The sequence below is a fragment of the Kogia breviceps genome, chromosome 2 (assembly GCF_026419965.1).
Source record: "Kogia breviceps isolate mKogBre1 chromosome 2, mKogBre1 haplotype 1, whole genome shotgun sequence".
Taxonomy (NCBI): Eukaryota; Metazoa; Chordata; class Mammalia; order Artiodactyla; family Physeteridae; genus Kogia; species Kogia breviceps.
The window spans coordinates 74,731,102-74,743,692 of NC_081311.1; the positions used below are offsets into that span (position 1 = coordinate 74,731,102).

Sequence of the window (12,591 nt, forward strand, 5' to 3'; positions counted from 1 at the left end):
CAGTGAACTTTTAAAATAGTTTCTCTAAAATCTTTTTGGTAACCTAAAACCTTAAAAGTTTTGCTAAATTAAAGTAAATGATGGATAGTCATTGACTATCCAGATGATTTCCAAATAAGATAAAATACTAAAACATTAATTACTGAACATAGGTTTACCACTTTGGGCCTTTTTATTTTTTTACAGAGAAACTAAAGGTATTTGGATACATTAATAAACATGTTTTGTGCCAAACTGAGAAATTTACTATGGAAAAGCATATGTTTCTAGACATTATAAAAAATATTAATTTGTCAAGCCACAAAATTGTTTACTCCTTTTCACTAAAAAGGTTGTTTAGGGTTAAAAATTAAATATATATTATATAAATATGTTTATAATATATATATGTGTATATATATATAATTAAAGTTACTCAAAATAATAAGGAAACATTTCCATATGCAAGGAATGTAGGATGTGTGTTTTCAGTAAAAGAAGGTATGAGGAATGGAGAGGAATTTTTGTTGATGAAAAAGAAACTAATTTTGCCCTAAAGTGAGATTGGTTACTTCAGAATGGGAAAGAAGAAAACATAAGACCAAACTGTAGAAGGTCTGTAGGAAAGGAATCTTGGGAAAGGAATTTTATGTGTGGTCAAGCAGGCTAAAATTAGAATGAATTTATTTAAGTGGAAAAAAAAAGAGGTTTAATATCAAAAGTACCTCAGTGCAAAATCAGAATTGCTTTTCTCTCTGTTAAAAGAACAAGTGATTTTGAATTACTGGTCTGCTCTTAATAAGAGATTGTAAAAGGTTGTTATTTACCTTTAAGTAATCTGCCTAGAAAGCAAGTATTTTGTGCTTTACCAAAATAATTTCCTGTAATAACTATTTAACTTTCTATATTTGCCTGTGTAGTCTTTAATTGTCACTTTGGTTAAATGGATAACTAAATGTTGTTTCACAGTGACCTATGATCCTATATGACCAAGTGTTTTTAAACCTTTTGATATTTTTGACAAACTTCCCCCAAATCAAATCCCAAATGAAATCTTTCTGACCTCAAACTAACTGAGATTTTCCAGAGGGCTCCTGGGACACATCTCAAAAGATTTGTTCCCTCTCCTTATAAAAGGAGAGATCTTAAACTAATTAGGCTTCTTTGATGTGTTAAATTACATGGGAAGTATTGTCAAATAAAAGTAATACTAAGCCCTTTCTATTTTGTATTTGTAGAGGTATATAAGTGTTCCAGAGCTGTGTGAAATTCCTAGAGATGTGATATGTCCAGGTATAATGTTATCAGTCATAATTAATATTAACATAAACTGGTGTATATCACAGAAATAACTACATTTCTTTATCAAATGAAATCTCATCAGATCTTGAACAATGGGCATTTTTAAGTCTTTATCATTTACAGAGACTTACAGTCTTAGATGCTTCTGCAAAAGTGTTCTTACAAAAGTGCCTCAACTTCAAGGAGATTCATGGAAAGAATTTTAACAAGTGCATGTTTCTGATAACATAAAGGTCATAAAACTGAACTGGATTCAAGCAGAACAAATATCAATTATTGTACATGGGACTAAATGAACTGAGGAGGAGGAGGATTATAATTTTTTAATGATTATTTTTGTTTGAAAAATTGCTAGTTCCTTAATGTTTCATTTTTCCAGATTTAAGGAAACCTTTTTTCCTAAGTTATCGATGACGTACAGCAATTTGGTAAAGTATACCTTTGTAAACAAAGACGAAACATTTACTTTTCTCCCTACCTGATCCCTCCAGAAACTCTTTGGAAACTCTTCTGTATTCTTTCAACAGCAATACAGTTAGTTATTTGCAAAGGTCAATAAGAATCTGTTCTCCTTGTAACAGAACACACTGGAAACATTGGCTATATTACCAAAGTTTGACTGAAATGTCATATTTGAGAGAGACATACACAGACTCAGATATGATCTGACAGCTTTGAGGAACTAAGGTTAACTTAATAAAGCCAATAAAGTCCCTTGAAAAAAACTGGCCTGGTGCTCTGCTTACAGGGTTCCTGGCAGCCTTACCCGGTGAGTAAGGAAGGTCATTTCCTGGCAGGCCCAGGTACCTCAGGTTATTTTGGGGACCTTATGAAGAGAGGAATTCACCCAAACTATAGGTATTGTAGGTAAAATCTGATGGCGAGTCCTTGGCTTGGCTTTCTGGCCTCAGAGGCTTTTAAGAGTTCAATCTGAGATTCCTTATGAAAAGTTCCTGCAAAGCAGTTTTAAAAAGTACTCATACAATACAATCACTATTCTTGCTGCACTTATGTAAATAATCAGGCCAATTTTAAAGCAAACAAATTAGTTTAACTGCAATTATCTTTTGTTTTTAAAAAATGGAAGTAACTGTAGAGAGAAAAATGTTTGTACTTTTGTAGATATTAGATTCTAGTGCTATTAACTTTCTTTGAGGTTTTTTTATATTCCTGTAAACTGGACTGGATCCTGAATTCTTCTAGTTCCCTTCAAATAACTAGCCACAATTCTCCAAACTTATGTTTCCAATTTTCTCCCACCCTTCTGATTTGGAATCACTAAGAACAAAGATGGTCCTTGAGTCTCCTTGGAAGGCACTATATCAGATCCTCTTCAATACTTAGATGGCAGCCAAACTTCAGAGACTTAGGTACACATCTCACAGCTGAAGAAGTCTCCACCTGACATCTGGAGACCTCAAAATCAAACTGACTAGTTGGAGAAGTAGCTGACACTGAGGTAGACTGCTTCCTCCTGAGACCCCAGATCAAGACTTCACACTTTAATTAAATATGAAACCTTTTTCTTCTCTTTTTCTTTCCTTTACTCTGTCTGGCATTGTTCCAGAAAGATAATGCAGTCACTCTGAATCTCTCAGGCCATTGCTAAGGCAGGTAACCTCTGTAATTTAGAATTTTTTATTTCAGGTTAGGAGATTTACTTCCCAAATGCACTGAAAACTTAAATGACTCATGGCTTGAATGGGCAAATGCAACAACCCCCACAAATGAATCCATGGACAGCACCACGTGGTGCTGTCTGGAAGTGGTTTGTGCCCCAACAGTATTTATCTTTGTCAGTGGTGGCTATCACTCTCCTAGGGCGTATGGATGCCTAGATGGCTGGCGCGTAACAGGGCAATGCCTCTTGAATTATCTAACTGTGCCCTTAACTGTTTACAAACAAACTGAGACACTTCATTGGACAAATCCCCTGAATCTATACTGCAGAGTTAGAAAAGTCCAGGAGGCTTGCATGGTTCAGGATTCACATTCTATAGCAGGGCCCTACTCCCAGGGTTAAGAGTAAATGTAAATGAAACTATAATCAGGAATCTCTCCTTAACTCCTGAAAATACTGCAAAATCTACCAAGACAGCAGCTGCCCAACAAAATTCCTTAGATTCTCTGGCCAAAGTTGTTCTTGATAATAGAATAGCCTTTGATTGTCTTTTAGCTGAACAAGGGAGTGTCTGTGCTGTGGCCAACACTACCTGCTGAACCTGGATTAACATTCTGGGCAAGTGGAAACTCAGTTGACTAAGATCGCTGAGCAAGTCACTTGGCTTTAAAAAATGACTCCTTCAGCAGGGCCTTTCTTTGACTTATTTGATTTTGATTGGTTTGGGTCTGGGGGACTATGGCTCCGAACTGCCCTCCAAACACTGGCAAGTATTCTACTTATAACAGTCACAGTAGTCTCTCTGGTGCATTGTATTCTCTCAAAAGCTTTAAATGTATGTTTGCAGCCACTAACCACTGAGCAAATGACCACCCTAAAACTGGAATGCCAGAAAAGAAATGAAGAAAATGACTGACTAAAACAATTGTGAGCCTGAAGTCATGACCTGTGAATACCACAGAGATTCAATAGCAAAAAAAAGAATCATGACCTGTGAACACCACACAGAGGATGAGTGAAAGCTATAAGAACTAAACTATAGAGAGGTAGCTGAGGGTGGTGCTAATGCCTTAAATTTTGATCACATCTCTCACTTGGGCCGAAAGTCTGATCAAAAGGAGAGAATTGTGAAAAAAGGGACAACAGGCCCAAAATGGAGTCATTTGTACTAAGCCCCATATCCACAAACCAAGACCTGATACCTAACCTAACTGCAGTTTCAGCCTCTCCTGGGAATGTAATCTTAACCAGTCCTGTCTGGAATTTCCTGGCCAACACTAGTGAGGTAACCCACCTGACAGACCCCTGCCTTCTCCCAAAGGAAGGTGACCTTGCCTGAAATACTCCTTTCTTCATGACTTCCTTGTCCCGCACCCTTTCTGCCTTTAAAAGCCTCTTCTTTCTGCAGCTCTTTGGAGCTCCTTTCTATTTGCTAAATGGGATGCTGCCAATTCATGAATTGCTGAATAAAGTCAATTTGATCTTTAAATTTACTTAGGTGAATTTTGCTTTCTAACAAGGGTGAAAGTTATCGGATACTATTCTTAATAAAGTTTTTAAAAGTAAAAAGAGAAGGTAATCATAAAGAGAAATGAAAAAAACCTATGGATAATGTCAAATGCACTTGAACCAAAGAGCACCAACTATTGAGTTTAACACAAATCCAGCCTGTTATACACTTTCTTTCAAAGGATGAAGGGATTTTAAAATTAAAATACATACTGTAAGTGTGAGTTTTTTGTGCCTTGCAATAGTTCTACTGTCTGCCTCTTGGCACAGGAAACTTTGGAGGGACCCATCATCTGTTTCAAGTCACCAGCATTTCCAGAATGGGAAGGACTTCGGGGCATGCCTACTTCAACAAAAGCATCATTACAACCTGCAGAAGAGGGGAGAAAAAAGCAAAAATCCAGACATCACCTTACTATCAACAATCACCTGCAATGGAAACAAATCAGAATCTAATTCTATGGAATTGGAAAAAAGCATAACAGCTTTCAGCTACAGAGAAGATGCCTTAAATTCAGGCTACCTCAAACACTCATGATGAAATTTGAAGACCCTCACATTTCTTTAAAGACTGTTAAGGATGAAGGTGTTATAAAAAGAAATACTCTACTTGGGAAAAAATTGCACACACACACACACACACACACTTAGTAAGTTAATGCTTTCCTGCTGCACAATTACATTCACTTTAATTTAGGAAGGTCCAATGTAATGGGAAAGTGGTTCTTTCTATGGCAAAGTGCTCTTTCACCATGTTCTTTGGAATTTCATTCAAGATACTGTCTCTCTGCAGCCTTGAGCCAGGGTGAATCATAACTAGTTAGAAAAACCCACTCAAAATCACTGCACAGACTTTCTACAATCCCCTTTATCCAATCAACAGAGCAGGCTGAAGTTCAGAAGGAAAGATACCTTCTGCGGGGTTTGATTTGGGAGATGCCTGCTCAGATGCAGTTGTTTGTCTGGATGGATCACCATGATTCGCACTCAGCACTTTTTCTCCAAGTGACGAAGTGGATATTGCACCATATTTTATATTCGGAGACTGAAATAATAATAGAAAACAACACAGAGATATGGTCACAAGGCTAAAATGCATCTCAGGTGAAAGTTTAAACACGTTACCAGTGGCTTATCTCTTACAAACAGCATAGATCACATGATTCTTGCTGAAGGGCATTACCTGTGTGTGTCCATTTAATGAAGCAGAGATTTTTTTGCTTTCTGTCTGCATACTGTTGCCATCAACAGGAGTCAAGCCAGGAGGGGGAGATGGAGCTGTGTGCCCATAGGTGGGCACTCCAGACAACAGAATATTGGTTAATGTGGCTTGGGCAGTAGATGGAATCATAAGGTGTGGTATAGCAGAAAAACCTATAACAGCATTTCATGAAGACAGACGTTAGACAGGAATAAACTCAGAATCAAGAAGCATTATTTTATTATTTTCAGTAACAACAAAAAAGTCATTTTTGTTGCTGCAAACTGAGAATTCAATTTTGATACCCCTCTGTTAACAGGTTTATTAACACATTACTATAAAAACATAGAAGAAGTATTAAAATGGAACAACATTTTAGAGCGTATTTAGTCCAAGCTCTTCACTGTACAAATGAGGAAGCTAGCTAGACTGAGCATGTGCATGTGACCACCAAGCGAACCTGTCAAACTAGAACGTGCATTGCCTAATTAGCAGGTCAGTGACTCTCGCGTGCTTTTGCCACTGCTTCCTGCACATCATGCTCTTTTTCCTGATCTGCCTGTCACGTGTGACGATTGCATATTACTTTTATGAAAATCTCACTGCTTTATTATGCTTCATTTTAGTTGATTTACACTTTGGAGAATTTGTTTGGCTGCAGTATTCTTTGAACCATAGTTCTTCCCTACGGAAACGGAACCACTAGTAAATTTTACTAAAAAACTGATTAATACCTAAGAATGCACACCTTTGATTGTACTTAAATAATACTGACCTGTGGCACTTGAAGTACTAGCAAGTGGAGGTGCCCACAATGTGGGGCTAGGGGTGCCAGAACTCGGACTTTGCAAAGGACTGACTGAGCTATTAAGAGCATTCAAAAGTGAGTTCGGGGTTGTTGAAGTATTGAGAGATAAGGCAGTGGGTCCCAAAAGACCTGTAATGAATGAATGTAAAGTCAATACACATAAACTCAAGATTTAAAAATACAGATGGCATCAATACTGCCATTTGGAATGCACATTCATATAATCTGATATTTTCCAAATACAAGATATGAGGGACAGATTACCTTCTTTCAAATAGTCACATGAAATATTGCATGATACAATTCCAACACAGGACCCCACCTGCCCACAAACAGAAATGGAAGACAGATATGCCCAGACCAGGACAGTAATCAGGGGCCTGGAGCACCAGGCAGTTGCTTCATAATCACTTCAACTAGCCAGGAAGAACAAAACTGTGCTCACGTGGAGACCCATTTTGTATTTCTCTGCATAATTCACTTGTCATCTGCTTCCAAACAAACTCCTTTTAAACCACTTGAAATTAGCAGTGACTAGCGGGATGTTTTCCTGCAACAGAATATCTCCCTTCGGTCCATTTGCAGAGGCTGGCCCACCTGGAACAGTTTTCATACCACGTATGACTGTCCCTACGTGACGTCTTTGGGTCCATCTCAACGCGTATGAAGACTTTTCTCAGAAAAAGGAATTGTTTTTCCGCTTTTTGCTTGTTTTAAGGATTTAATGTTTGATTTAGTAATGAAATTTCCCTTCAGGCATTTCAAATATGTTCTAAAGTGAAAAGTGAGTTTGTATAAATAAGTTTCCAGGAATACTTAAAGCATTAAGTATTGGAGGCTAGAGATAGCCATGAAAACATTTTAAAATTAAATCACCCTGATCTTTGGTCACTTTTTTTCCCTCTAGTGCAGGAAGAACTCAGTTCCTGCTAAGTTGCCTGATTGGCATTTCCTGACTCACATGCATTGCTGTGTTATTACAACTCTGTTCAGAATCTCCAGTGGAAGGGACAACTTTGGAAGATTAGGGACCAAGGGGGAAAAATCTGTCTTTACTTGTAATGGTGTCTGGGCAGGGATACTTGGAATCTTAATCATATTATAACCATATTACATTTTTAAAAAGCAAGAATAGCTATTAAAAATTTTAAAGACTGCTGAGAGTATTTTTTTCTGTCTCAACACTGAACTTGGTAGAATGATCTGCGAGGGTTATAGCATTAATGTTTTATATAATGGCTACTGAAAAATGTGCAAAAAAGTAGTGAACCTAGAATAACTGTAATATAGCAATGAACTTCATCCTACAAGATGGGAATCCGTAAATGAGGCAGTACATATCACACCACACCTATTAAGTGGCTCACCCTGCTTTCTTAAAGAACTAAAGCACCAAGATGATGTTGTTCTTTCATCTTTCTCTTCTTCACCTTAGGTATAAGTGCAGGTTGGTTTGTTTCCCGTGGTGGCCGCAGGCTAGATCTCCTTTGTGTTTGGGCAAGGCAGGCCTAACCACTGGGACTGAGGGTTCCGCTTCCTTTCTCCTCCCCCTTCCCCACCCCTCCTGCAGGTCTGCAATTACTTTTTGAAAAACAAACTGGATAATCTTTATCTCTAGGGACTAATGGCAATATTGCAAATGCAAGAGAGAACAAACACATAAACTATTGTCAGCCGGCTCACTTCACTCTCAATGGCATTCTTAATTTAGAAGAACAAACACAGCCACCGAAAATACAACAGCCAGACCTTGATTATTTATGCCAAAATAAAAAGAATCTGGCAAACGGAAATCCACAGAGTCTAACAAAAAAATCAAAATGGATTCATTCGAGTTTTGTTGCTTTTCACCTGATCATAGGGCCTGAAGAGGAAAAAGAACAGCCTTTAAAATGTAGCCACAAACAGTAGAAAGAAAGGAAACTGGATAAGCAATCTCCCAGCGGCTGAGAAGGGCTATAATAATAAATTTTATACCTAGTCCAGTGAGTCCGAGGCCTGCGGAAGCTAAGATATCCAGGCTGGGACATGCCAGGCCGGCAGGGCAGGATGCTGGGGATGGACTGGTTGCTATGGTAACCCCACTGCTTTCAAGTCCGAGGAGACATTTCCTTGCTTCATACATATTTAACGCATTTCGCTCAACACTTTTCACAATCACAGACTATGAAAACACATAATGAGAAAGAAAAAAGTGACGTGCAAGTAGTCTACAATGAATTGGGGAGGGGGATGAGAAATGAATATGGTAATAAGAATTCCACTCAGGGAATGGATGAATGATGCTTTAAAATCAACTGCAAATTCTAACCACGTATTTCCTAAGTTTACTCCTTTTGGTAAAACCATAAAATGTTAGTTACCATTTATTGGGTGTGTCCTGTGTCCCAGGCACTGTGATGGAAGCTGCACGTATATTCTAATTCCTGCAAAACCTCATGGGGTGGAATTATTATTCATGTTCCGTGAGGACAAGGGCCTTAGCCCTCACAGCACAGCTGTGGAGGAGCTGTGGAGGAGCAGCTAGAGGATTGGAACTTGGGTCCTTCTGTCTCTACAGCCCATTCTCGTTTATATCGTCTTGTCTCTACATTAAAGCTTTGCCCCCTTTATCTCATCTTTACAAAACAAATCAAACGTCACCATATAAAGACTGCATAATAATAGTCACTTATAGTTGACAGTTACAGTCTACTAGTTAACTAATGGACCTTGAGGTACCACTCTTCCTCATTGATGACATATCTGTGGCAAAGCTTATAGTAAAATAAATTTCCAAACAATAAATCTTCTTTTTTTTCTTCAGTGGACTCATCTGGAAAATCGGAAATGTGAACCCAAGGGGGAAAGCCTCCAGTGGACAATAAAGAAAATGTGTGGCTGACACAGCAGTTAAAGCAGTAGTCAGCCTCGGGGCCTGTGAGGCGTAATTAAACAGCCCTGGGATGCTGCAAGGTTTCAGAGTTCTCACTTAAAATCTCTTTTCCCCTGACCTCTGCTCACTTCTTGCTGAACTCCAGAAATCTTCCTGTGCCTGTCCATCTTTACATGCAAAGTCTCTTCTGACTGTATCTTTTCGTTCTGGTATGTACAGTGACTCTAGACAACTCAAATTAGTAAAGTACAAAGCTTCACAATACATAAAATTAATGTTCTATTCTCTAACTTTAAGCTCAATATATCAAGTTCATTTAGAATCAATCCTATCTTCTTTAAAGTTTTCTTTTGAAGAACGCATGATTCTTTTTCTTATGTTGGACACTAAATACCACATTATTTACATACAGACAAAATTGTATATAGTAATACATGTTATACATATACCATATGCATACATAATAAAATTCAGTTTAGAAATTTTAACAATGGAAGGCACAATTGTTTGGTGTTTTACCTACTATAATTAAAAATATACATAAATGTTATCATTTAGTACATGATATTATGCAACTTGCTTTTTTAAAAAAAATTTTTGGCTGCGTCGGGCCTTTGCTGCTGTTCCCGGGCTTTCTCTAGTCGCAGAGGGTGGAGGTTACTCTTTGTTGCGGTGTGCGGGCTTCTCACTGCGGTGGCTTCTCTTGTTGCGGAGCATGGGCTCTAGGCATGCAGGCTTCAGTAGTTGTGGCTCGTGGGCTCTAGAGCTCAGGCTCAGTAGTTGTGGTGCACGGGCTTAGTTGCTCTGCGGCATGTGGGATCTTCCTGGACCAGGGCTCAAACCCGTGTCCCCTGCACTGGCAGGCAGACTCTTAACCACTGTGCCACCAGGGAAGTCCACAACTTGCTTTTTTTATTCAACACCATTCTTGTCCTTTGGCTTCTGATACAAAGGTTTCTTCGGCATGTATGAGTAGAAGTAGCATTGTTGAGGGTAGGGTCTCTGTGTTTTCAGTGTGAGCAGATGATCACAAGTTGCTTTTCAAAGTGGCTGTGTCAACTTACGTGCTTTAATGTAGGAACACTCCTCTTTCCTCGAACTCTCACTAGCACTTAAGAACGCCAGAATTGTCCCATTAAACTTTGCAGCATCTTAGAGGAGAAGTTCCAAGAAGGCTGAACTGGGGATACTTCTTTATTTAAAGTATATATGACAGACAATGGCGCCTATTCTTTAAATTTCCAGGGCTAGCACAGTGGCTCACAATTAGTAAGTAAACTAAGTATTTTTTTAATTGCCTTGGATATGTACACATACACATATTCACATAACACAACATTCAGCCTTACCAACTCTCCGGCAAGTTAGTAACGTTTAAAGTTACCAGATTGCAAATTAATAAGAAAATGTTTTCTCTTTCCTTCCCATATATGTAATTAAAATAATGGTCACAAATGGACTCCAAAAACCAACACATATATTAAAAAAAGATCAATAATGAATGCTGTTACAAATTTACATTTATATAAAATAACTAAATATAATATATAACGATGTATATTATATAGAATATTTAGTTCCATGTATATGCAAATACACATTTATATGAAAATAACACTATACAGAATGTGAGGTGATACATGGTTCTCTTTGGGCCCAGACGCTGAACCAACCTTGCTCGGCTGTTTCGGCTTTGGTTTAATACTGATGAAGACGTCGAGCTGTTCCATCAACTGAGCAATGAACTGTGGATCAACTTCAATTTCTTCCTTCATATCAAACATTAGCACAAGAGGAAGACAACCCTAGGAAATGTCACAATGGAAAGGGTGAGAGGTTAAAAAGTTACTCATTTAAACATCCAATAATTTAACATGCCTACAGATAATACAATCCTTTACAGATTTAAAGAGTAAACCAAAGTATTAAAGCGAAATTATATACCTTCACATAGCTTAGAAGGCTGGTGTGCAAACAATGTTGAGGGGTAGAAACTATTTTTTGGAGGACAAAAACATGTATCTTATGTTTATTTTTGGCTCTGAATTCTTTATCTACTCTCCACCTTGGAAAATTCCTCCATTCTCTGACTTCAGTTTTGTTAGTGACACCAGAAACTAGATTCTCAGCCACATCAAGGATACTAATCTTGTGGCCTGGCTCAAAGACTTACAGTGGAGGCTTTTTATTGTCTCCTGAATGAAATCTAAACATGTATCAGCCTTTAAAAATCTCCACATTTCGGCTCGGCTTTGCTGGTGCAATCACAGGTTTATGTGTACATGTCTGCTCCTTCCTCTAGGCTAGACCAGCCTCTTGACTATCTTTTATTTATTTATTTTTTTTTCTGTAGTACGCGGGCCTCTCACTGTTGTGGCCTCTCCCGTTGCGGAGCACAGGCTCCAGACGCGCAGGCTCAGCGGCCATGGCTCACGGGCCCAGCCGCTCCGCGGCATGTGGGATCTTCCCGGACCGGGGCACGAACCCATGTCCCCTGCATCGGCAGGCGGATTCTCAACCACTGCGCCACCAGGGAAGCCCTTGACTATCTTTTAAACAGGTTCTGACATTGGTATCTTAATTCATCAAAAGGCTTCTTTGCCAACCCAATTCCTACTTCTCTTCTGACACAGCTCAAATCTTACCTCCTTCCTGGAGTAAATGCTACTATCACCCCTTCTTTTCACTATCTCACTCTTTAGCATGGCAGAGTTTAGCACTTTTTTTCTCTGACGCTGTCTTCCTGGCCCCTACTTAGTATAGTATAGGAACCAGATCCCATACATTATTACGATGTACAGATTGATGGATTTGTACATAATTATCAGAAGTTACCATCAAACATACTAGAATTAAAATGAAATCACCACGTTCCATTTCTCTTCTGGATAAGTGATGTTTGTAAGGACATTGCTATAAAAAAATGGTGATGGTATTTAAAATGTAAGTTAAAGCCATGTAATTTATCTCTCCCTCATGTCTTTCAATGTTGTTTAATAATAATAATATGTCTCACTGCACACCTGTATTTTTGGCAGGTGTGATCAAAGTATGAATACGAATTCATAACTGTGCTGATCGCTTGAAAAGTTTACTAACTCCAAATAATATCTAGAGAACTTGAAAAGCGCAAAAAAGAAAATATGAAGAGTAATCTTAATAATCTTTGAATACAAATATGCTCTCTAATTAGCCGTATATTAAAAGTAGCCTAAGTTAGCCTGGCTTTTAAGAAAATTAAAAATTAATTTCTTAAAATTATATATCATAATCCTTAATGATTATAACAAGTTCTC

At 38.2% G+C, this 12,591-nt stretch overlaps 1 protein-coding gene across 4 annotated transcripts in view; it reads right to left on the reverse strand.

The window, feature by feature from the left end:
• The window catches only part of BICC1 (BicC family RNA binding protein 1), a 310,208-nt gene that overhangs the window by 31,900 nt on the left and 265,717 nt on the right, over nt 1–12,591 (reverse strand). For all 4 annotated transcript variants that reach the window (XM_059055026.2, XM_067025611.1, XM_067025610.1 and 1 more), the window contains exons 9-14: nt 10,969–11,100; nt 8,398–8,584; nt 6,388–6,549; nt 5,595–5,785; nt 5,324–5,456; nt 4,625–4,781 (exon numbers count right to left, since the gene is read on the reverse strand). In XM_059055026.2, the coding sequence (XP_058911009.1) occupies nt 4,625–4,781; nt 5,324–5,456; nt 5,595–5,785; nt 6,388–6,549; nt 8,398–8,584; nt 10,969–11,100 (962 nt within the window). The remainder of the gene's footprint in view (nt 1–4,624; nt 4,782–5,323; nt 5,457–5,594; nt 5,786–6,387; nt 6,550–8,397; nt 8,585–10,968; nt 11,101–12,591) is intronic.